General features: G+C 41.1%; 1 protein-coding gene across 1 annotated transcript in view; it reads right to left on the reverse strand.

The window, feature by feature from the left end:
* Dgkk (diacylglycerol kinase kappa) overlaps positions 1-26,545 on the reverse strand; it is a 135,603-nt gene that overhangs the window by 17,208 nt on the left and 91,850 nt on the right. The window contains exons 9-17 of the mRNA XM_021153876.2: positions 26,351-26,534; positions 25,454-25,562; positions 24,635-24,774; positions 23,728-23,809; positions 21,513-21,604; positions 5,201-5,300; positions 3,292-3,520; positions 1,418-1,528; positions 908-1,004 (exon numbers count right to left, since the gene is read on the reverse strand). Of these exons, the coding sequence (XP_021009535.2) occupies positions 908-1,004; positions 1,418-1,528; positions 3,292-3,520; positions 5,201-5,300; positions 21,513-21,604; positions 23,728-23,809; positions 24,635-24,774; positions 25,454-25,562; positions 26,351-26,534 (1,144 nt within the window). The remainder of the gene's footprint in view (positions 1-907; positions 1,005-1,417; positions 1,529-3,291; positions 3,521-5,200; positions 5,301-21,512; positions 21,605-23,727; positions 23,810-24,634; positions 24,775-25,453; positions 25,563-26,350; positions 26,535-26,545) is intronic.

A 26,545-nucleotide genomic window follows, 5' to 3' on the forward strand; every position in this document is an offset into this window, starting at 1 on the left:
TTGAGAGGAGACGCTGGTAAAAGAGGGTATAATAACAATGACAACGATGCTGAAACAAGTAGTTTATACTTTCTTGCATTTATCTAGGGTATCCATCTCAAAAATAGAACATCCCAGAGCTAACACCAGCCTATATAAACTATGCGTGCTCCTTCCCAATTTTGCATCCAAAGACATCTCAGTTGCTTGGAACAGGCTACAGGAGAAGGGTTTACACCAGGAATAAGTCAGCCAGTCCTTTTGCACAGCTGCTGTTAAGCATGTATCACTGTATTGCTTATCAGAACCCATAAGGCAGACCTGTAAGATCTCAAACATGAATGAAGTGACAGGTTGGGATCAGGGGAGCTGTTGGCAATGTAAGAATGACTTTCTTCAATTAATTATTTAAAAAACACTTGCTAGTTGTGTCTTTCTTTTGGGAAACTGAAAAGGGCACAGTTTGGCTGTTTCAGGCACAGGGAGATTTAAACCAATCACTAAACTTGCATCACCTTTGCCTCCCTCAACCACAGTGACAATTTGAAGTTTCTCTGACTAATGTCTTACCCCACTGATCTAGCAGAACTCAAAATGACTGCATGTGGTAGAATTTGGCTGCTGGGATATTTCAGAGAAGTAGCACAGGTGAGATAATTGTCCTTGGTTTTCCTATCAAGTCCCTTACGTGACTAGTTTCTTTTGTATCCTCAACCATTTACAGTTAAAAGCAACCCTGAGATAATAAGTCCTCTGAAATAACAACATTTATTATGTGTTTTCAATGCATATAGCATTTAAATATGAGTATCAAGTGCAGCTCAGTGTAAGTCCTTTTCATATCTAAACTTAACAAATCAGAATTGGACTCTGGACATGGCAAGAGGGACAGAGCCACCATTAAAAGTTCATAGAACTACATACTTACATCGTTTCAGGTGCAATGTGTAAGTGTTCTAAGTCAAGGTTATCTAGGTCTTCACTTCTCAAAGAAGGTATAGAACATAAGATGTCGCAACGAGAACCTAAACACAATAAAACATCACCTTGGAGACAGATGCAAACAGTAAGACTTTCTCCCCACCAGTAATCCACCCTGCTTTCCCTGCAAGTGAGGAGCAAGAATTCAATGCTTTTTCTCCTAAATAGATTTCAGTTTTCTCACACCACAGCAGGCCCCTTAGATTCTTTTAGATGGATAGGGACTTTCATTGAGCTGAGGTGTTTGCTGGCTCTCATCAGGTCAGTATTTTCAAAGTGTCCAACAGTTATTGCTATTGACATTGGCATGGAACAATGTCGAGTTTCTGAAAAAGAGTGAGGAATGTCCACTAGAGAGTGGGGTCATGTGTGAAGGCAGATGTATGAAAATGAATTTTTTTCCTTGGAAACCAGATGGCAGTGCTGTAGAGTAAACTAAGAGAAGAAAGATCCTTACGGTGTCTAGGGCTCTGATCATAGTCATCTGAGTCGTCGTCTCCGTCTCCCAGGAACAAAGATGAAGTAAAGTTCTTAACGGATAAGCTCTGTCTGCTTTCTTCATCCAGAACTACAGAGAAGTGGAGGGAGGGAAGGGGGTGTGGAAGAAAGTAAGTAGAGGAGGATGGAAGATGGGTCACATTTATCAAACAGTTTCTGAGCACATATATGCAGGTAGACAGTGAGACTACAGTTTTCCTTCATGATTCTGCTTGTATTCCCACATATTTTTTTTTACCATATCATTTCCAAGTCTTTTTAATATCTGTGCTGTTTTCTTCATTGTTCTTTTTCTGTCACCCACACAGCACACATAGTTGTGAGCAGACACTTGGGAGGGGTGATATGAATATCAGGGCCATTATTCCCTTCTACCCCATTTTGTTAATTCATATACTCATATACTATGTGGATACATGCATGTGTGATATGTGTGTATGCAGGATGTATGTATATGATGTATGTGAGTGCAGGTACTTGGATGCCACAATACACATGTGGAAGTCCAAGGACAACCACAGGAATCAGTTCTCATTTTCCACCTTGCTAGAGATAGGATATATCTTCTTGTTTCTTGTTATATACACCAGGCTAGCCCACAAGCTTCTAATGATTCTCTTGTGTCTCTTCTTCTCATTCCCCCAAAGAGGCACACTGAGTTTACAGATGTGTCTGTTACCACATCCTGCTTTTATATGGCCTCTGAGGATTCAAACTCAGGTTGTTAGCTGTGCTCAGCAAGTGCATTACCCACTGAGACATCTCCCTGGCCCATTACTGGTCACTCAAATGTCTCTCCCAATCCTCCGGATATTTGAGAGGTTCTTATCTCTTTTTGTCAGCCCATGTGTGATACAGCTCATGCGTTCAGCTTGTGCCAAGGCTCATATGGTCATTGACTACCTTACTGCCAAGTCTTTATTTGTCCTGTGACTACAAACTATTACCTTTCAATTTAACATTTGCTGAGGGAACAGTCTATGGGTTGTCATGGATCTATGGCCAAGTCACTTTAATTTGATCTTTATCACTACATAAATAGAGACAAAAATGATTGTTTAATTCCTGGAAACTATAGAAACTGAGAGAAAGTGATTATTTAATTATTCCACAGTATAAAAGGGAGATGGACATTCTCAGAGACATGGCTAGCTAAGGTTTCTCCTAAAGGTATCAAAGCAGGGACAGGTACCATGGATAACCACCAAAGGCTAGCATTTCATGTTACATGAGACTTCTGCTCAGTTCCAATAGCTCAGTTAGAATACACTTTATCATATAGCATTTTTTTTAATTTATTTTTCAAAGGCACATTGTGTTGATTAAGAGGTCATTAAAATTACTACATGAGGAACTTGTGGAAGTGTAAAACTTCATACCCTGCTGGAAGTTTGGGAACTGTCAAGAATTCTGGGTGACTGCAGTCACTGTCAAGTCAGCAAGACCCTTCTCAGGCTCTGGATGCCTGATTACTAGTGTGCAAGGCATGCAACAATAAACACCGCACAAAAAGTAAGGCTGACAGAGCTCTCAGCCCTGTTCCTTACATCACTTGTAGTTGTTTAGGATACCTGTCAGTGCCCAAAAATAGAGAGGTGTAGGAACTGAAGGCCAGAAAAAGAGAAGTCAAAAGGACAACTTATCTGGACTGCAAGTCAGCACTCAGAGGAGTGACTTGCAATACAACAGGAACACTGAATCCTGTCAAGTGTTGTCAGTGAGGTGATAGCAAACCCAGACTAAGGGAGACCATGAAGCCATTCATAGGAGAAACCTTTTCTTTTTCCTATCCTATCACAATAACTCTAAACACAGTAACTCTAAACACCGTACCTTGTTCGACCTGGAATATGATGAGTTTCAAGGATTGCTGGAGTTTCTGAGCCCTTTCAGCCAACTCCAGTTTGGCCCTTGCTATGTGGTCTAGTTTAGGCACGAAGGGTTTTCCATCTGCTTTGCTTCTGCTTCCATATGCTGTGGCTGTCCTCTCAGCGGAGGCAGCTACTGCATCCTCAGCCAGGAGATCAATAAGGACACTGAGTTTATCATACATTAAGTCACTCTATAGCGGGAAGAAGGAAATGGGGGTATTGTTAGGAAAGACAGAAGGAGCAGTAGGGATGGTATGGGGCAGACTGAAGGGTAACACTGCATAGAAGTGCATATGTGGAGTGATGAAGGACAGGCGATGCTGACACTCATAGGGTAGCAGGGGATTTGTTTCTGAGCAGCTGCAGGTATCTATGCATGCTCACGGTTTTTCTCATGTCAAGATGAATGGCCCTTGAATTTGTATGGACCACAGATAGAAGGGAGAAATGAAAACATTTTCCTGTTAGTATTTTCATAAGCATGCTTCTATGGATGCTGCTGTGCCTTTGTATAGTGTTGGTGTCTGTCTTCAGACATATGTATTTCAAGGATGCGCATCTGCCGCCACATTATTTAAACTTTACTTATAGTAGTAGGTTTCAACCTACCAGATGCTGAAGTTCTTTAATATATATAGTTCCTCATGTTGTGGTGACCCTCAAGCATAAAAATATTTTTGTTGTTAATTCACAACTGTAATTTTGCTGCTGTTATGAATCTTAATGTAGATAGGTTAATATACAGGATATTTGATATGGCACCATTGTGAAAGGGTCACTCAATCCCTCCCCAAAGAGATCATGACCCATAGGTTGAGAACTCTGACTTAATAGTTTGTGATGTGAGACAACTTTCTTAAGCTCTTTATTCCTCTACATCTGAGGTCAGCTGTAAGAATTATATAAATTGATACATTAAGAACACTTAGAAGATGCTTTGACACAAAGTGTGTGTCATGTAATTTTTATTGTTATTGGGTCTGTTTATTCTCCCCCTCAGTTTTTCAAGACAGAGTTTCTCTGTGTAGCCCTGGCTGTCCTGAAACTCACTCTGTAGATCAGGCTGGCCTTAAACTCAGAAATCCGCCTGCCTCTGCCTCCCAAGTGCTGGGATTAAAGGCATGTGTTACCACTGCTCAGTTTATTTCTCATTTTTAATGTATATGTGGTATGCCTGTTCATGTTTTACACATATGTGGGTACACATGTGTGTGTGTCTGTGTTTTGGGGGGGGGGAGACCAGAGGTTAATGTCAGAATTAGCCTCAATCACTAGTTGACCCTATTCACTGAGCCAGGTCTCTGAATCAAATTCCCAGTTCCCTGATATGAATAGTCTCTAGCCAGACTTTTCTTAGACTGTTCCACTTTCCAGAGGTGGAATTGACAGTGCTCACCCAGAAGTTATGTGGGCTTCTGGGGTTCCAAATTTCACTCTTCACATTTATATAGGAAGCACTTTAACTGTTGAGCCATGCCCTACCTCCTGCAACCTGGCATATTTCTATTGGATAAATATGTTTGCAGCACCATTGTACTGAGTAATATCTCCATCTTTTGCAAATGTATATATCTTTATGCATGCTTTGGTGCATAACTCCATTCACTGATGCTTAATGTACACTACTATTTGTGGGCAGATTCTTGACATATAATTAGGTGCATGGATATGGATATGGATTTACATCAAAGTACCAGTGTTCATTTGGCCAAGATGAAAGTGGTGAAGTTGGGCCTTCCTCATCAAGAAGATTAAGCACCTACTGAACTTTGCCACGACTTTATGATTCCCCAGGAAGAGGCACATTTTATTGTATTGAAAAAGTGAGTGCCGGCTCACAAAGGGATGAGATAGTAAGAAAGGACACTTACTTTCAAAATCACAGACTCCACTGCTGTGCTGTTCTGTTTTATTTGGTGCCAGGCCTTTACAATATCTTCCACAAAATCTTCCACTGCTGAGCACAGGAATCTGGAAAGATGAGGTAGGTAGCATATGTGTTAGAGCCTGTGAGGCCTAGAGTTGTTATAGATCTTCCTCTCCCTTCTGTTGCCTTTTTACAACATATCCTGCCTTCTCTGTCCACTTTCCCTATTACCATCCTTCTTTCTGTGTTTTATTTTTCCCTGTACATATGATGAAGCATGTTCCTTTTCCACTTAGGTCCAATTTCACCCCACTTCCCAAGGGATGTACCTGAGATATGTTTCCTAGCATTTCTTAATGACTGTTATATATGACCAGAAAAAAAAGACTTTGTTTGGTTTACATTTTCACCATGGGTCAGTCGGTGCTATTTCAACGGCTACTTGATAAAGTATAAATGCAATGACACAAGGGAATGTCTTTCATGTGTGTGGTTAGTGCTTCTCAGATGAGAGTGTAGTGGATGGGCTAAAAGCCTTTGCTCCTAAGAGTGCAAGAGAAAATGAAAGAGCCAAATGTTTAGGAGGGGGGTGTGTTGCTTGAGTTATAAGACAGCACACAGGTAAGGCATCAGTCCCTGGATACTTGGCTCAAACTTCCACTAGTCCCTTAACATTCCAGGGCTGATGTGACCTAGGACCCTGACTTTTGCCACCCTGATGCCTAGAGGTAAGGAGTCCACAGAGAACCCACCCATACAAGAGCTATGGATGCCCTAGCTCCTGGACCTGAAATGTAAGCAGTCTCCAGAACATTAGCCCCCACTCCCATTTCCATTCACTGGACATTATAATTTCATATGTGCAAGTCCCAGGGAAGAAACAAACAAAATTGGCATGCTAATCCAAGAAAACTTATATCCACAAAAAAATACTGATCCCATAATAATGAACCCTAATGAAAAGGATGGGGGAGAATTTCAGAGAAAGGATTAGAAAGAATGATTATAAGCATGCCCAAACAACTCAAAGAAGACAAGACTAGTCTCTAAGAGAACAAAAGAGATAAAGAAGTCAATACACATTCTGAAAAGAGAATTCAATAAAAACATAAAATTACTGAACAAAGTTAAACTGAAATCCTGCTGGAAATGAAAAAGCCAAGGAACAGGACTAGAAGCCACATTGCAGCACGAATAGCTTATTACAGTTAAGTAACTGAAAAGAACCTAAGTACATTAACATCCAATCTGCTTCTTCTCCAGTCCTAGAGTCTATGTGATCAATAAACCTCACGTACCATCAAACTCGTGGAATATCTCTATTAGTGGCTTGAACTTGCTGCTGTGATTGCAACCAATGCAGGCACCACCACCATATGGCCATCTTACTTCATTTAAAATAGGCTAAAAGAATCCCACCAGGATATCCATAAAAGTGTCGGTAGGGATTTCGTAGAAGGGTTTTCCAGTGACTGCTGCCAAGGCTATCACCAGTAAGTAACTCAGTGAGAAAAGGTGAAGCCATGGGAGGTAGGCATACCTCTAAACAGGGCTTTGGGTACCACAGAGCCAGCAACTGCTTCTGTCTTTGTGTGAACGCAGCAAGTGTGGCTAGATGCAGTTTGCTTTAGCTATCCACAGCCCACAGAACAGAGTCAAGAAAACTATATATAAGACAACCCCAAGAGCCCACTGTTAGGAGCTGGTAAAAATCAACACCAAGTGTGACCAGGGCCACAACCAGGACAAGAGAGAAAAACAGCCCAAACGACATTCGGGACAGCAATCTTGTTTTCGTATATCTTAACCCACTTCATCGACTTCCTCTAGAGCTATTTCTTATGTATGATGCACAGTAGGGCATTATAAATGCAGGCCAACAGTGTCCCCTGCTGTTCACACCTTTTGCTGTTTTACTCCCTCTTTTGCTTTCATTTGTTTCTTCCTTCCTCTTTCTCCAAATGCATTCCTTAGTACTAAGTCTCCTAAAGCCCAAAGGCTGACCTTATTTATGACATCGGGATACATATCTTTACTTCTACTTTTTAATCTACCACTAGTCAAAACTCCCATATATTAACTCCATTTCTCCTTTGCCTCAATTATTCCCATCCCTACTTCCAACATAAGAACAGAACACTCATCACTAAACTCAATGGGATTGTTTAACTCTTCTCTTCCTTTCCACTCTTCTCGTACTAATCTATGAGCATACACAGCAGCATTGGGGGTCAGTACTTTTTAAGTGTCTTTTTCATACTCACTTTCTACTATTTTACCAGAGTGCTTGAACTATGGAAGAGTGACTGGGGCTTCAGACAGTAGTCAGTCCTCAGACTGGAGACAGAGCCTGCTACGCGGAACACTAGTCTAACAGATGAAAACCTTACCCCACCCGCTGCAACCTAGTCTCTCCTGAGCATTGCAAACATACTCACTGAAAGAAGAGAAAAGTAAAAAACAATGCATCTTAATCCCCCAAAGCTGATCCCAGTGCAAAACCCCAAGTAATGTGAAGACCCAAGGCAGCTTATCTCCTCCAGAAATTACCAAGCCCATACTAATGACCCCCAGGCAAAATTGATTAGACAAAATCCAAGCTTCAGAATGCAAAGCAATAATTATACATATGTAATAATATTTCAGAGAGGACTCCGGTTGTTTCAAAGATAACACAAAGAGACAGCTGGATGAAACAAGGAAGTCAGTTCAGGATCTGAAAATAGAATTTAATAAAGAAATAGACATACCTAAAAACCTCAAACCATAATAATGATGGAAATGAAAAACATACTAGATCAAATAAAAATGTCAGTGAAAAGCCTCCCAATAGGATGAATCATATGGAAGATAGACTATCAGGCAATGAAGACAGAATGGAGCAGCAGTTCTCAACCTATGGGTAGTGTCCCCTTTGGGGGTTGAATGACCTTTTTATAGGGGCCACCTGACACCTAAGAAAATATTTGCCACAAGTCCCTTCCGGTCGGCGCCAGCACTCAGTCACCTAGGGCACGGAGTCGGTGGACACCCCCACGGTCCCTAGAGGACTCTCCACTCAATCTTAGGATCACTGGTGAGTGGAACACAACATCAGTTCCAATCCAATAGTGCGGGATCTGAGACAGCATTAGGGAAGCAGAAAAGCTGGCCTGACCAGGGTCACAAGTCCCTTCCGGTTGGCACCAGCACCAGGTCACCTTGGGTGCCGAATCGCTGGACACCTCCACAGTCCCCAGAGGACTCTCCATGTGATCTTAGGATCAGTGACCAGACAGCTCCATGCTCCTCAAAGGAGACACCACTTCCAGGCACTGTAACACGCCCAGGATCTTTGACAACAGGATCCCAGGATAAAAGGATCTTGGTCACATCAGTATTTCAGGGTCTCAGAGGAACTTGACTGCCAAGAACTCTGATACACCCAGAATCTCAGGTTCACAGGAGCCCACAATCAAAGGATCAAAGAGAAAGCTGGACTCTGAGGAGTCCTGAATCAACTGGGATTATAGGAAGGACAGGCTCCAATCAGATATATTGAGGGCAGCAAGCGCTTGAGATAATCAGATGGCAGGAGGCAAGTATAAGAACAGAAGCAACAGAAACCAAGGTTACTTGGCATCATCAGAACCAAACTCTCCCACCATAGCAAGTCCTGGATACAACATCACACCAGAAAAGCAAGACATGGATCTAAAGTCACTTCTCATGATGATGATGGAGGACTTTAAGAGGGAAATAAAGGAAAACACAGGTAAACAGCTAGAAGCCTTTAAAGAGGAAACACAAAAATCCCTTAGAGAGTTACAGGAAAACAACACCAAGCAGGTGATGGAATTGAACAAAACCATCCAGGATTTAAAAATGAAAGTAGAAACAATAAAGAAAACCCAAAGTGAGGCAACTCTGGAGATAGAAACCCTAGGAAAGAAATCTGGAACCATGGATGCGAGCATCAGCAACAGAATAGAAGAGATGGAAGAGAGAATCTCAGGTGCAGAAGATTCCATAGAGAACATGAACACAACAATCAAAGAAAAAGCAAAATGCCAAAAGATCCCTTTCTTCCTACCTATTCAATATAGTACTTGAAGTCCTAGCCAGAGCAATTCGACAACAAAAGGAGATCAAGGGGATAGAAGAAGTCAAAACATCACTTTTTGCAGATAATATGATAGTATATATAAGTGACCCCAAAAATTCCACCAGAGAACTCCTAAACCTGATAAACAGATTCGGTGAAGTAGCTGGATATAAAATTAACTCAAACAAGTCAATGGCCTTTCTGTACACAAAGGATAAACAGGCTGAGAAAGAAATTAGGGAAACAACACCTTTCACAATAGTCACAAATAATATAAAATACCTTGGTGTGACTCTAAGGAAGTGAAAGATCTGTATGATAAGAACTTCAAGTCTCTGAAGAAAGAAATTAAAGATCTCAGAAGATGGAAAGATCTCCCATGCTCATGGATTGGCAGGATCAATATAGTGAAAATGGCTATCATGCCGAGAGCAATCTACAGATTCAATGCAATCCCCATCAAAATTCCAACTCAATTCTTCACTGAGTTAGAAAGGGAAATTTGCAAATTCATCTGGAATAACAAAAAAAACCTAGGATAGCAAAAACTCTTCTCAATGATATAAGAATTCTGGTGGAATCACCATGCCTGATGTAAAGCTGTACTACAGAGCAATTGTGATAAAAAAAACTGCATGGTACTGGTAAGGCGACAGACAGGTAGACCAATAGAATAGAATTGAAGACCCAGAAATGAACCCACACACCTATGATCACTTGATTTTTGACAAGGGAGCTAAAACCATCCAGTGGAAAAAAGACAGCATTTTCAACAAATGGTGCTGGCACAACTGGTTGTTATCATGTAGAAGAATGCGAATTGATCCTTTCTTACCTCCTTGTACTAAGGTCAAGTCTAAGTGGATCAAGGAACTGCACATAAATCCAGAGACACTGAAACGTATAGAGGAGAAAGTGGGGAAAAGTCTTGATGATATGGGCACAGAGGAAAAGATTCCTGAGTAGAACAGCAAAAGCTTGTGTTGTAAGATCAAGAATTGTCAAATGGGACCTTATGAAACTGTAAAGCTTCTGTAAGGCAAAAGACACCGTCAATAAGACAAAAAGGCCACCAACAGATTGGGAAAGGATCTTTACCAATCCTAAAGCAGATAGGGGACTAATATGCAATATATATAAAGATCTCAAGAAGGTGGACTCCAGAAAACCAAATAACCCCATTAAAAATGGGGCACAGAGCTAAACAAATTCTCAACTGAGGAATATGAGTAGCTGAGAAGCACCTGAAAAAATGTTCAACATCCTTAATCATCAGGGAAATGCAACTCAAAACAACCCTGAGATTCCACCTCACACCAGTCAGAATGGCTAGGATCAAAAATTCATGTGACAGCAGATGCTGACGAGGATGTGGAGAAAGAGGAACACTCCTCCATTGCTGGTGGGATTGCAAGCTTGTACAGCCACTCTGGAAATCAGTCTGGAGGTTCCTCAGAAAATTGGACATAGTACTACTGGAGGATCCCACAATACCTCTCCTGGGCATATATCCAGAAGATGTTCCAATCGGTAAGAAGGACACATGCTCCACTATGTTCATAGCAGCCTTATTTATAATAGCCAGAAGCTAGAAAGAATCCAGATGTCCCTCAATAGAGGAATGGATACAGAAAATGTGGTACATTTACGCAATGGAGTACTACTCAGCTATTAAAAAGAATGAATTTATGAAATTCCTAGGCAAATGGATGGATCTGGAGGGTATCATCCTGAGTGAGTTAACCCAATTACAAAAGAACTCACATGATATGCATTCACTGATAAGTGGAATTTAGCCCAGAAACTTAGAATACCCAAGATACAAAATACAATTTGCAAAACACATGAAACTCAAGAAGAACGAAGACCAAAGTATAGACATTTTGCCCCTTCTTAGAATTGGGAACAAAACACCCATGGAAGGAGTTACAGAGACAGAGTTTGGAGCTAAGACGAAAGGATGGACCATCCAGACACTGCCTCACCTGGGGGTCCATCCCATAATCAGCCACCAAATGCAGACACTATTGCATACGCCTGCAAGATTTTGCTGAAGGGACCCTGATATAGCTGTCTCCTGTGAGGCTATACCAGTGCCTGGCAAACACAGAAGTGGATGTTCAGTCAGCTATTGGATCAATACAGGGTCCCTAATGGAGGAGCTAGAGAAAGTATCTAAGGAGCCGAAGGGATCTGCAACCCTATAGGTGGAACAGCATTATGAACTAACCAGTATCCCCAGAGCTTGTGTCTCTAGCTGCATATGTAGCAGAAGATGGCCTCGTTGGCCATAATTGGGAAGAGAGGCCCCTAGGTCTTGCAAACTTTATATGCCTCAGTACAAGGTAACGCCAGGGCCAAGAAGTGGGAGTGGGTGGGTAGGGTAGCAGGGCCGGGGGAGTGTCTAGGGAACTTTCGGGATAACATTTGAAATGTAAATGAAGTAAATAGCTAATAAAAAATTGGAGGAAAAAAAGAAAATATTTGCAGTATGATTCATAATAGTAATAAAATTATAGTTAGGAAGTAGCAGTGAAATAATTTTCTGGTTGGGCATCACTACAACATGGGAAATTGTATTAAAGGGTCACAGTATTAGGAAGATTGGGAACTACTGGAATAGAAGTATTGGATCATTCAAAGTGAATGATGATATATGTAAAACAATGTATGAACAGAACATGTATGTACTCTGGGACTCCAAAATACATAATGAGCATAACCTACATAGGCAAAAGAAAGAAAACATTTTCATGCAAAAAAGCATAGAAAATTAATTTAATAAGATGAAAGAAGATTTCCAAAATTGAGAGGGAGTGGCACTCATCTAGATATAAGATATACACAAAGCACCAAACAGGACCAGAGGAGAAACCAACTGTAAATGGGATACTTTGGTTTTTTCTTTCTGTTTGTCTGTCTGCCTTTTTAAATTTTTTCTTTCTCTCTTTCTCTCTTTCTCTCTCTCTCTCTCTCTCTCTCTCTCTCTCTCTCTCTCTCTCTCTCTCTCTCTCTCTCTTTCTTAGATTTATCTATTTTCTGTATGAGTACAGCATTGCTGTCTTCAGACATGCCAGAAGAGGGCAGCTGATCCCCTTATAGATGGTTATGAGCCACCATGTTGTTTCTGGGAATTGAACTCAGGACCTCAGTGCTCTTAACCACTGAGCCATCTCTCAAGCTCCTGATTCTTCCTTTTTTATTTGTATCCCCTTTATGGCCTTCACTTGTCTTACTGCTCTATCTAAGATTTCAGTACTGTGTTAATAGAGAGGGAGAGTGGATAGTCTTTTTTTTTTTTTTCCCTGATTTTAGGGGAAATGCTTTGAGTTTCTCTCCATTTAGGATGGTACTGGTAATGAAATTCCTTTTTGTTGTTTTTACTAAGATATGTTCCATTGTGTCCTTATTCTCTCTAGGACTTTTTCATTTGGTTTGTTTGTTTTTCAAGACAAGGTTTCTCTGTGTCCTGGAACTCTCTATGTAGAATATGCTGGCCTCGAACTCATAGCAATCTGTCTGCCTCTGCCTCCAAAGTTCTGGGATTAAAGGCATGTGCCACCACATTTAGCTCAGCCACTTGATTTAAAAAAAAATAAAGATACCAAAAAATACATGTGGAAAAATATAGCATCTTTTATAAATTATGTTGGGGAAACTGGATATATACATGTAGAATAATGAAACTTGATCCTTTTCTCTCATTCTGCACACAAATAAACTGCAAATGGGTCAAAATATCAATGTTGGACTCATAACTCTAAATATCTTCTAAAAGAAAAAGTAGGTAATACATTTAAGTATATAAGCTCAGGCAAGAGCTTTCTGAATAGGACTCCCAGTAATTCAGGAAATTGGATCAACAATAAGTAAGTGTCAATTCATGAATCTAAAAGGTTTCTTACTGCAAAGGAAACTTAATCAAGTGAAGAGGCAGCCTATATAATGGGGAAAAAATCTTTGCCATCTATACATCTTACAGATGTATGAGTGTCTAGAATATTTAAATTATGTGGGACCCCCCCCCAAACACCAAGAAAACAATATCATTAAAAAGTGGGCTGTTGGGGCTGGAGAGATTGCTCAGTGGTTAAGAGCACTGAGTGCTCTTCCAGAGGTCCCGAGTTCAATTCCCAGCAACCACATGGTGTCTCACAACTATCTGTAATGGGATCTGATGCCCTCTTCTGTTGTGTGTGAAGACAGTTACAGTGCACTCATATATATAAAATAAATAACAAAAAAGTGGGCTATGGCCATGAAGAAAATTTTCTCAGAAGAGGAAATACAAATAGTTAAGAAAAAATTTTAAGGTTTCACTACCATTAGCCATCAGAGAAATACAAATTACAACTATTTTGTTATTGCATTCGACCCCAGTCATATTAAATCAGAGATAATAAGTGCTGTCAAAGATGTAGGGAATTAGAAACCCTCAATGCACTATTAATAGGAGTGTCATTGGCACAGAAACTATAGAAATCAGTGTGGAGGTTTCTCAAAAAATTAGAAATAGTTCTACCATATGACCTAGATATACAACTTCTGGGTTTATACCCAAAGGACTCTCTTTTCTACTACAGAGACATATGCTCATTTAAGTTCATAGCTGTGCTCATGACAATAGCCAGTATATTACTTTTTGTTGCTGTGACAGAACAACATGACCAAACACAACTTAAGAAAAGGTTTATCTTGGATTATGGTTTGAGAGAGCTAGATGTCCACAATGGTAGGGAAACCATGGTAGCAGGAGCAGGAAGCTCAAAGAACACATCTTAGTCACACACAAGGAGAAGAGAAGGTAAGCAGGAAATGGGGTAATATGATAAACCCTCAAAGTCTGCTCACAGTGACATACTTTATCCAGCAATACTGTTCTTTCTAAAGGCTCCTTGACATTTTCAAAAACACCCACTCGTGTCTAAGTGTTTTAACATCCTCAGAAATATCAACAGGGGACCAAGTGTTAAATACTTGAGTCTATGGGGGGAGTGTTTTTCATTCAAATCACAACAGCCAAGGAATAGACTTAACCTTGATGTCTATCAATTGATGAATGGATAAGGGAAATTGGATACCTTGGCACAATGGAATTTTATTTAGCAAGAAAGAAAATAACTGACTGAAGTAACAAAGAATCAGAGATTCAAAAATTGTATATGTGGATCATCACAGAGAATCTTTAGATTTGTGTGTTTAATGTGTAATATCTGTGGAATTGAGAAAAGTAGAAAGGAAGCACTGGTGGGGAAGGAGAAGAAAGATTTTCAGAGAGGGAGGATAGTACAAGTGTTATGAAAGGGACAGGAAAATAAGGGGAGGGAGCTTTAGATGGGGAGAACCTATATGAATATAATTAGAGTTATATTCATATAGATTATACTGGGATAATACTTCTCCCAGAAGCCAAAAGCTGCCAAAATAAAAAGCTTTCTGTCAGGTGTGAGATACTTCTTCTCTGGTTATTAATCAGTTTTGACTCAGAGACTTCCAAAAGATTACAGGGTACCATCATTCCTGGGTATCCACTATAACATAATGGAGAGACCCTGCTACAGTAGACAACACACACATTGCTCACTGGACATGTAGGAGTCAAGTTGGTACTAACCAGGAAGCTTCTTCCATGCCTGTTAGCTCTCATGTTTCCAAAAGGTATTTCATGAGTCCAAAAGGCTATTACAGTAATATGAAAAAGCAGTCGTATTTGGCTGTAAACTCATCAACTACAGTGACTGGTATGGCAAGATATGCCCATGGGCACAATAGTCTATATACTAATTGTCCCAATTAATCAATAAAAAGAGAACTGGATTAGAAAACAGAATTTTTTGTGTGTGCATCCAAGAAACACACCTTACCACCAACAACAGACACCATCTCTTGGTGAAAGAATGGAAAAAGTTATTTCAAGCAAACTGAACTAGGAAACGAATAGGCCTAGCTATTCTGACATCTCTAAAAACAGGTTTTAAGCCAAAAAGAGATTAGGAGGGTCATTTCATCCTCATCAAGGGAAAAATAAACCAAAAAGATACTGCAGTTCTGAACATATACACACCAAACATAGGTGCATCTAATTTATAAAAGAAATACTACGCTGGGCATGGTGGCACACACCTTTAATCCCAGCACTCGAGAGGCAGAGGCAGGTGGATTTCTGAGTTCCAGGCCAGCCTGGTCTACAGAGTGAGTTCCAGGACAGCCAGGGCTATACAGAGAAACCCTGTCTTGAAAAACAAAAAACAAACAAGCAAACAAACAAACAGAAAGAAAGAAAGAAAGACTACTAGATATAAAACCACAGATTAACTACAACACAATGGTAGTGGGTAAATGCAATGTCTCACAGCCAACAATATGAGGTCATTTGAACAAATGCTAATTAGAGAAACATTGGAGTCAAATGACACCATAAATCAAATGAATGTAAGGGACAGCTACAGAACATTTATACTTAAGCACTAAAGAATACACATTCTTCTAGAATCCATAGGGCTTAAATACTAAATTATATCACATATCAGGACACAAAGTGAGTCTCAAAAGTATAAGGTAAATTATATAAAATCCTGTATTATATCTTACCACAGTGGCGTAAAGCTGCATATCAACAACAATCAATACTATGGAAAGAACTCCAAGTAATAGAAACTCAGTAGCAGAGTACTGAATGATAATTGAGTCAAGACTAAAATCAAGAAGAAAACATTTTAAATCCTATAATTAAAAATAAAAACAGAAAATACATTTAAATATAAAATGGTTAAATATGGCAAATAGAGGGGTGAAAAGATTAAGAGGGAGTGGGAGTAAAGGGTGGGTCGGAGAAAGGGGGTAGTGGGTAAGTTAAACAAAAATAAGGATGTGTGAAAATGCATGTCAAAATCAACTTGTTATTAAGATAATTTAAAGCTACAACTTTAAGAAAGAAAAAGAATCTTCAGGTCCATAGTCAGACGCATTATCTGTTGTGCCCTCACCTTAAGAATGGATAAAGAAAATGTGGTACATCTACACAACGGAATACTATTCAACTATTGAAAATGAGGACAGATGGATATGCATGGTATGTATTTGTTTATAAGTGGATATTACCCATAAAATACAGGATGCCCATGCTATCCTCCATAGACCCAAGGAGACTAGACAGGAAGGAAGGCAAGAAGGAAGAATGTTTGAGCCTCACTTGGAAAAGGGAAGGGAATGGTCATAGAAGGCAGATAGAATAAGGGAGCTGTGTGGGAGAGGGGATTAGAATGGGAGTTGTGGCGGGGGGGGGGGTGTTTGGTGTTGGGTGTAGGGAAGGGCAGAGGGGTTGACTGGATAGTCATGAGAATGAATGGAAATCTTCAACCAATTGGAGGTATGTGTAGGGAGGCACCTCCAGAAAGAGACAGAGACTTGGGATAGGGGAGGTGCCCAAGAATTAACATGGGTGGACTTAGCTGTGACTTACAGCATTAGGGATATGGAGCCTGGGAAGGCTGCTGCCTGTGGCCAAGCAAGAACCTCTGTGGAGCAATAGGGACTCAACTCACCCACAAAGCCCAAAATTTATCCTGTCTATAAGAGAAGCAAGGGTGAGGATGGAGCAGAGACTGAGGGAAAGGCCAACCAATAACAAGCCCAACTTGAGACCCATCCCATGGACAAGCACCAATCCTGGACATTGTTAATGATACTGTTATGCTTGCAGAAAGGAGTACGTGTGCTCTGAGAGGCTCTACCCAGCAGCTGACTCAGACAGATGTAGACACACACAGACAAACAGTAGATGGAGCTTGGGGACCCCTATGGAAGAACAGGAAGAAGGGTTACAGGCCCCAAAGGGGAAAGGAGCTCCACAAGAAGACCAACAGAGACAACTAATCTGGACCCTTGGGGCTCTCAGACACTGAGCCACCAACCAAAGAACATACATAGGCTAGACCTAGCCCCCTCCCCCACACATATATAACAGATGTGCAACTTGGTCTTCATGTGGATCCCCAACACTAGGGCAGGGGCTATCCAAAAAAACTGTTGTCTGTATGTGGGATATGTTCTTATAGCTGGGCTGCCCTCTCTGTCTTCAATGGGAGAGGAAGCGCCCTTAGCCTCGCAAAGAAGAAGTTCCAGGGAGGGGGAGGGATACACACATTCCCAGAAGACATGGCTTATTATTGAAAATCTAATTGCAAGGCATGAGATACCTCCCTATGAGTTATTGGTCAAGGAGCACCAAAGGTATCCAAAACAGTACAATCTATTGCCTTGGTTACCCACCATCACAAGTAAGTCTCTATTGGGAAAAACACCTTGCACACTGGCTGTATGATATAAAGAAATCAATTTCAAGCCACCTAGAAAACTGTCTCCCTGCTGGCTAATTTTCATAGTAGTGTAAGTTGCAATGTAGGATGCTGGGAGAGGAAAAGTATCAATGATCTTACCCAGTGCTGGGCCCTGCATGCTACAATATCATCCTGCTAGGCAAGATGTGCCTACAGATACAAAAGGATCATGACTATTATGGGGTAACTAGCAGTCTTAGGATTGAACCTGAGACCTGCTCCACAGGAAGAAATTTCATACCTGTTACCATAGCCTTCTCAAAAGCCCATGACTTGGAAGGTCATAGGACCTAGGGTATAACCTGTTGGTATTGCTTTAGCTAAATGGTCACATTGTCAAATTACCTCCCAAATATTTGCTTAAACCATTGGACCAAGCACAGGGACCCCAATGGAGGAGTTAGAGGAAGAACTGAAGGAGCTGAAAGGGGCCTTATCTGACACCAATGGGAGGAGAGGCCCTTGGTTCTGTGAAGGCTTAATGCCCCAGTGTAGAGGAATGCTAGGGCAGTGAGGCAGGAGTAGATGGGCGGGTAGGGAGCACCCTCATAGAAGCAGGGTACCTCATAGAGGGGGTGGGATAGGGAGTTTGCAGAGGGGAAACCGGGAAAGGGGATGCCTTGAGATACAGAACATCTAGCTCATAGTAAATACTCTATAACTGTAAAGAAAACCAAAAAACCCTTCTAGCCCTGGCCTACCCTCAACCTTGGTCCAAGAAGCTTATTTTTGCCTTTTTGCAGTGGGCAGCAGCTAATGCCGTCTTATAACAGAAGTCCAAGTGATGAAAATAAAAGATTGATTTCCCAGTAGCAAGGAAGACACCTGCACCAACCTTACTACTGCTAAAGCTCAGCAGAGGAAGAGTGAAAAGACTGTAGAAGACAGAGGATGTGCTGTGACATGCTTTCTTGGGGGCAGGACATGACTATTACACTTATAGGCTCACAGTAGCTATGGTTACCTTCGAAACATTAAGCTAGCCAAAACCTCAGCAGAGATGGGGTAGGTGGTCAACATGGCCACTCCTTACTGAGAAGCTATTGGCAATGGGTAGTTGCTGAAGGAGGGAGAATCACTGTTTTTGAGGATGTGGCCCCTGATAGGTTTCCCATACCCTAGAGATTGGCCCCACACCTATGCATGTATGGGTAGCAGTAACTGGGTTTAGTGAATTATCAAAAGATAAAGACATAAATTTCGGGTAGTATTGGGGTGACCTGAGGGAGTAGATATATTTCATTTATGCATATATGTATGACAATTTCAAAAAATTTAATAAGAAAAATCCTGATGTATGGGCAAAGAATGATTCCTAAGACCTGGTGTCAAGTAAATCAGGCATTTTACGGAACAGTGAGTATTATATGCTAATGCCTACGTAAACTGTTGCTAAAATTTGGGAATAATTAAACTATGGGGACACAAAGTTACAAAGAGTTTGACATTGCCAATGGCATGCATGGGAGGCACTTGTCCTTTTGATTTTGTACTGTGTGGCTATGTAACCTATAAAGATGAATAGCATTTTGGAGCTCGAGAGATGACTCAGTGACTAAGAGCCCTGACTGCTCTTACAGAGGTCCTGAGATCAATTCCCAGCCACCACATGGTGGCTCACAACCATCTGTAATGGGATCTGGTGCCCCCTTCTGGCATGCCAGTGTAATGCAGTTAGAGAGCTCATGTTTTTTGTTTGTTTGTTTGTTTGTTTTTTTGTTTTTTGTTTTTTTTCAAAGCTCAAAATAAATAGAGTTTAAATTGGCAAATAATACAATTAAAAAATAAAACCAAATTGGCAACCTACAGATTGGGGGCAAAATCTTCACTAACTTCACATCCAATAGAGGGCTAATATCCAAAATATATAAAGAACTTAAGAAGCTAACCACCACAAAACCAAACAAGCCATTCAAAAAATGGGGTATAGAATTAAACAGAGAATTCACAACAGACAAATCTCGAATGATCAAGAAACACTTAAAGAAATGTTCAAAGTCCTTAGTCATCAGGGAAATGCAAATCAAAAGGACCCTGAGATTCCACCTTACACCAATCAGAATGGCTTAGATAAAAATCTCAGGTGACCTGAGGGCCCAGCTATACCACTCCTGGGAATATACCCAGAAGATGCCCCACCATGCCACAGGGGCACCTTTTCCACTATGTTCATAGCGGCCTTGTTTGTGATAGATAGAAGCTGGAAACAACCCAGATGTCCCATGACAAAAGAATGGATACAGAAAATGTGGTTCATTTACATAATGGGATACTACTCAGCTATTAAGAATTAGAGCATCCTGAGTTTAGCAGGCAAATGGATGGAACTAGAAAATATTATCCTGAGTGAGGTAACTCAGACCTAAAAGCGCAGGCATGGTATGTACTCACTAATAAGTGGTTATTAGCCAAAAAAAAGTACAGAATATCCAGGATACAATACACAGAAGTCAAGAAAGTTAACAAGATGAAGGGCCCAAGTGAGGAGGCTTCAATTCCACATGGGAGAGAGAAGAAAGCAATCAAGGGGGGGCAGAGGGAGGGAGAGACATGGGTGAGAGAGGGGACAGGGAGGATAAAAGGGGAACATGATCAGGAACTGGGAGCAGGGGGACAGGACTGAAGTTCCAAGGGCCAGTAGAAAGAATGGAAACAGGCAACCTCAGGAGGTAAGAGGTGAGGGGACCCTGTAGAATATACCAGAGACCTGGGAGGTGAGAGACTCTCAGGACTCAGAGGGAGGGACCTTAGATGAAATGCCCAACAGTGGGGAGAGGGAACTTGTTGAGTCCACCTCCAGTAGAAAGACAGGGCATCAAGTGGAGGGATGGGGTTGCCACAGTCAAAAACTCTGACCCAGAATTGTTCCTGTCTAAAAGAACTGCAGGGACAAAAATGGAGAAGAGACTGAGGGAAAGAAGGCCCAGTGACAGGCCCAATTCGGGATTTATCTCAAGAGGAGCTTCCAAGACTTGACACTATTACTGATGCTATAGTGTGCTTACAAAAAGGAGCTTAGCATGGCTGCCCTCTGAGGGGCCCAACAAGTAGCTGAAAGAGTCAGATGCAGATACTTGTACCCATCCAATGGACAGAAGCTGGGGACCCTTGTGGTTGAATTAGGGAAAAGCTAGAAAAAGCTGAAGAGGAGGGCAACCCCATGGGAAGACCAGCAGTCTCAACTAAAGTGGGCCCCCAGGATCCTTCAAACACTGAGCTACCAACAAAGCAGCATACAATAGCTGGTCCAAGGTCCTAACACATACAACAGAGAACTACCTGGTCTGGCCTCAGTGAGAGAAGACATACCTACCCCTCGAGAGACTTGAGGCCCTAGGGAATGGGGAGGTCTGCTGGGGTGGGGTGGGGTAGGGGAACATCCTCCTGGAAACAGGGAAGGCGGTATGAGAAGAGGAAAAGTCAAGGAAGATCAGGAGGGGGATAATGACTGGACTGTAAAAAAGATTAAATAATAATGACAACAACAATAATAATGTTAAGAACATGAAAAATAAATAAATAAATAAATAAGCACTGAAGAGACCCTTTCCAGTGCCAAAGTTAGAAAATAAGGTACTTATACTGTTGGATTACCTAGAATGTTGTGTGTCGCTTCTAGAGCCTTCTTTCCCAACACCTACATGCTATTTTGTCACTGTTTTTAAGAGTAGGACTCCTCATTCCCATTTTACCTTCCCCCCCTCAAAATTTCCACTAAGGAAATTTGAGTTGAGGGAAAATGATTAGAAAAGATAACCACATCCTCTCCTTGGCCTTGAAACCCCAGGCTATCACACACACACACACACACACACACACACACATTGCAGCCCATATATTACCTCAGAACAGCCTATGATACCCTGAAGGATGAAAACCAAAGGGAGACTGACCTTGTGGCGATGACCATCTCGGTGGGATATTTGGCCTTCAGAATTTTGTTCAACTCAGTGGTTGCAGACTCTACGTTCTTGATGGCAGCAGCCTAGAGGGAACCAGAGTGTTCAGTCTCAGAAGCTTAGCACCGTGACTTATTAGACGGCATTGCCTCAACCTCTTTACCAGAAACTCAACTGACTTTCTGGAAATAAACTCAAATAATCCTTAAATGTACCTAAACAGAACTTGGGATATAAATCAATCGAAAAATAAAAGAAATACTCGACGAAAAATCTCATTATTTTATAGAGATAGTAAATACTAGATTTGTGATTGTGATTCATAACTTTCCAATACCAGAAATGTACTTTTTGAATAAGGTCACGAATAATACAGTTTCCACACATACAGTACTGAATATGTGACTGACTGTGTTCTAACTTAAACATTTATATCATTTTTATATACTCTCAATAACCCTGAGAGGTTAAGATTACTTGTATACCCATTTCACAGAAGAGAAAACCAAGGCACAGGAACAGAATCATTACCCAGCAGAACCTTTGTTTGATTGCAGGTAATTGGACTCTTGAGTCTATACTCCTGATTACAAGTTCTATTCCTGCCTTTCACTGCCAAGCCTGAGCACCTGCATCTATAAATCCTCAGTATGTTTCAAGTTTGTTCATTTCTCTTTATCCCTGTTACTGATGATTTGCAAACCTGAATCCCCATCATCTCTAGTCTGACTAAGGTCAGCATCTTCCAATTTTCCTCCTTGCTCTGATCTTTTTCCGGAGTTGGTTGTTTCCTCACACACACGGGTTACAACTCAGCGACAGGTAGTTGTTTGCATATGTGATAAAGGTAATACAATGAGATGTCAATGGACATTCCCATTTCAACTTCCCAGTATGTTTGCAAGTTTGTATAATAAAGAAAGAGGAGAAAAACAGGCTGTGGAGATGTCTCAGTTGAAAGAACATTTGAATTGAAAGAATGAGGACCTGGTTTTGAATCCCCAGGAGCCACAGAAATAGCCCAGCATAGTAGTATACACCCATAATGCTACTGAGAGTGAGACAGGAGGCAGAGATAGGGAGATCACTAGAATCTTGTCAGCTAGCTAGCCTTGCCTATACTGTGATGTTCCAAGCCAATGAGAGACCCCCCTCTCTAACAAAAACATGGAAGGTGCCTATGGGCCCAATGTGCTATATACATGTGCATCCACCCCACATCCATGCAAACAAAATCCTCCAAACTTTTTAGAATTCTCATTGTTCTTAGGATAAAAGTCTAAATCCCCTACCATGTTTATTGTCCTTCCCTGGATGCCACACCCTGGACATTATGACTATGTTTCAGTTCTATTAATATCACAGAGCATTTACATCATATTCTTATGTTTGGAGCAGTTTAAAAACAGGCTTTGTGGTGGTTTGAATAAGAATGGCCTCCATAGGTTCATAAATGTCAATGCTAAGTGGGGTGGCACTATTTGAAAGGATTAACAATAAAATCTTGTTGGAGGAAGTGTGTCATTGGGGGTGGGCTTTGGAGTTTCAAAAGCCTAAGCTAGTCCCAGTGTGTCTTTCTTCCTGTTGCCTGTTGATCTGGATGTAGAACTCCCAGCTACTTCTCCAGCATCAGGTCTGTCTGTGTTGTTGCCATGTTTGCTGCCATGCTGATAATGGACTAAACCTTTGAAGCTGTAAGCACACCCCCATTAAATACTTTCTTTTATAAGACCTGCCATGTTCATGGCATCTTTTCACAGCTAGGATGCACTCACTAAACCAGGCTTCCTTTGTCCTTTTTGCCTATTTATTGCTAGTCCTTGGGTGTTTATTGAGATAACACTCATTCTGGATGTTTTTCATGACACCTCACAAAGTGACACTCATGTAATATTTTACTAAAACTTTGCCTTTTCTAATGCTAAATAGACTCTGGGCTCCACAATAACAAGCACTATATTCTTCTTTATCTACTAGTGTATAAGAACATTTCCTAAGACAGTACTTCATATACAGCAGCTATCTAATGAGCATTTGGAATGGATAAGTAGCTAAATGACATATATCCCTAATGTCTGATTTGTAGTCAATTTGTAGTCAATAGCTGCTGATTGGTGTCTCCAGTCCTTAGAGATCTCATTCTCATCAAGTCGTAGTATCTCACATGTGAGGAAATTGTTGCTCTCAATTATAGCTGACCAATACTCACCTCAAATCTTGGTATATCCATTGCCACTTGTCCTTTCAGCAGTGGGGCTTGTCTGGGGGTCTCACGGATCATCACACTCCATCTACAATGAAGTTGAAACACAAATATTATTCAGGACTCTACTAATTACAAGGGAAATCAATACTTCACAGTTACACTAAAGTTCAAAATGTTATTGTGTCTGAGAGAAGAGGGCTTCAGGGTAGCTCAAGCAGTGTACCTAATCTCAAAGTAAACAAAAGAAAGGATTCTGCTTCATGACAGCCCTAGGTTAATGTGATGGAAGGGTTCCCCCCCCCCCTCAGGACTCTCAGAAATCAGTGCTTTTTAACTAGAAGTAGCATCATGACTGTCAGAAATATTTTTATGAAAGATTTATACCAGAGCCTTTCCCAAGATCTACTGAATAAGAATCTCTGTGGTGGTCCTAGATTGGTGTTTTGAAAACCCAGACCTCACAATGAAGGTCCTATCTCTCAGGACATAGGATGATGATACTCTCTATGGTCTGCAGCAGAGGAAATATCAGCCAGTTGTTGCTGAATTTTCTCCACTCTACTTTTTTTTTTTTTTTTTTTTAGTTTCTCTTAGAGCCTGATTTTACTATAGACTCTATCTCATGAATAAGTAAGCTTCTACTGGTCAAGTGATTTCACATTTAGAAGGACACTGAACAAACCTTTGAGATATATCTATGAATCCCCTGATCTGTGATCTTTAAGGGGGGAAGAGAGGCTTCTACAATATTTGAGGGAATGTGCTCCTCTCTGGCTTCTCAATAGATAAGCCCCCCTAAGTAAGCCTGCACTTACACTACAAGGGAAATGATCTATGGGGGAGTCTGGACTCTGGACTGTGAGGGTATAAATGGAGGAGGCACAGACACATGACTTTTTTGGCCACTCACCTGTCTAAAATCCTCACGTGAGCCTGCTCCACTCTGCTGAGAATATCCAGTGGTGATGTGCCTTTACTCCAGAATGCTCCCCAGCCAAGGACACGAGCGAGATCATTACCAGTTCCAAGTGGGATGATCGCCAGCTGACACTGCAGAAACAAAAGGAGAGGCTCTTTTCAGACAATCATTCCGTCATATTTTTCTCTCTGCAAGATCTCAGCTCTTTGAGAAGGAATATGCCTTACAGCCAGTGGCTTTAAATGATTGCTTCCTAGAAAGTGTAGTAAGAGGGTATTTGGAACTGAATGATATTTTCTCAAAGGAATTGGACCCCATTTTTAGTTATTTAAATAATAATAATGCTTCTGGGCTATGCAAAAAGTCATAGCTATAGCTATAAATGAATATAACCATCATTTCTATTTGAGTTGGGCCCAGCAGAGGAAATGCCTCAGGAGACATAGATTCTGGATTCAGAAGAGCAAGGGGCTACCTATAGATGGGGAAAGGTTTGCCTCTGTAAGACTCAGAGAAGAAAACCATTACCTTCATAAGGAGAAGGAAATTGGAATGTTCTTTTCCACCTCTTTACTTTGAAGCCTAGAGAATGTTCATTCTTTATGCCCATTCCTTTATTTTTCCTTCACCCAACTACAACTAGAGAATAGTCTTAAGTGAGCATGTTCAGATTGGTCAGATTAACTATTAAGCTTGTAGAAGACATGCTTATAGATAGGAGGGATCCACACTTGGAACTTCATAGGATAAACAACTCCATACCCCCTACTCTATGTAGCAGTAGTTAAACTGACTCAGCCAGGGACTTACCCTATCATGCAATCCATAGGCATCAATTGTAGACAAGACCCAGCTCACACTGCCATCTCCACCACAAACCAGAACACGAAAACGGGCAAAGTTCTTGAACATAGCAATGCTATAAGGAAAAGGGGAAATGTATTAATTTCATAATTATTTTGAATTTGTAACTATTTCTTTTGTTTTGTTTGTTTTTTCGAGACAGGGTTTCTTTGTATAGCTCTTGCTGTCCTGGAACTCACTCTGTAGACCAGGCTGGCCTCGAACTCAGAAATCTGCCTGCCTCTGCCTCCCAAGTGCTGGGATTAAAGATGTGTGCCACCACGCCTGGGGCTAACTATTTCTTACAGTATGTCAGGACCTAAGGACTCCTGCTTCAGTACCCTCCTAACAAGGCCATCTGCATTCTATTTGTATTAGCTTCTGATTCTGTGTACATTTATGACGACAACTGCACAAGACAATCTCAGAAGTTAGGCCTTGTCTCAAGTCATATTATTTTGTCCTTAGCTTTTCTTTGGGAGCCATTGATAACCTAGTCATCTGCTGAGGCTCAGGAAGAATACTTTGCATAGTTGTTAGGGGCTCCCAGGAGCAAGCACTGAACTGTCAAATGATACCACAATAAAACAAGTCTGTAGTTATGTCTATTTGCTTCTTCCTATGATGTCAAAGGGCATAGTTTTCTGTATTGCCAATCGGAATAAGTGAAGCAAGTTTGAGTTCAGGAAATGAGATTGAAGAGATTTCTGGAAGAGGACTAAATGATAAAATGGGTCAGAGTCATATACTTGTGCATCTGCCTGGGTACAAAAACTAATTCTAGATATTTATTCTTGGCTAGAATGAACAGGGGGTAGATAGACGATTCTATATAGCCAAACATACCCCTTCTCCCATGCTTACCCTGCTTCAGGTCCACCCTTCGCCAGGTCGAATACTTGAGACGGATTAAGGTATTGTTTGAATTTCCGGAGAAAGATGATCCCTTGATGATCTCCACTTTTAGAGTTGATGAAGATGAGCAAGGGACAGGAACAAGTCAGTGGCCAGTCGAGATTCCAGAAGTCAGGCGATACTACTAGCTGGCCTGGTGACACA

This window comes from Mus caroli, unplaced genomic scaffold (genome assembly GCF_978045245.1).
Source record: "Mus caroli unplaced genomic scaffold, Mus_caroli_1 scaffold_5, whole genome shotgun sequence".
Taxonomy (NCBI): domain Eukaryota; kingdom Metazoa; phylum Chordata; class Mammalia; order Rodentia; family Muridae; genus Mus; species Mus caroli.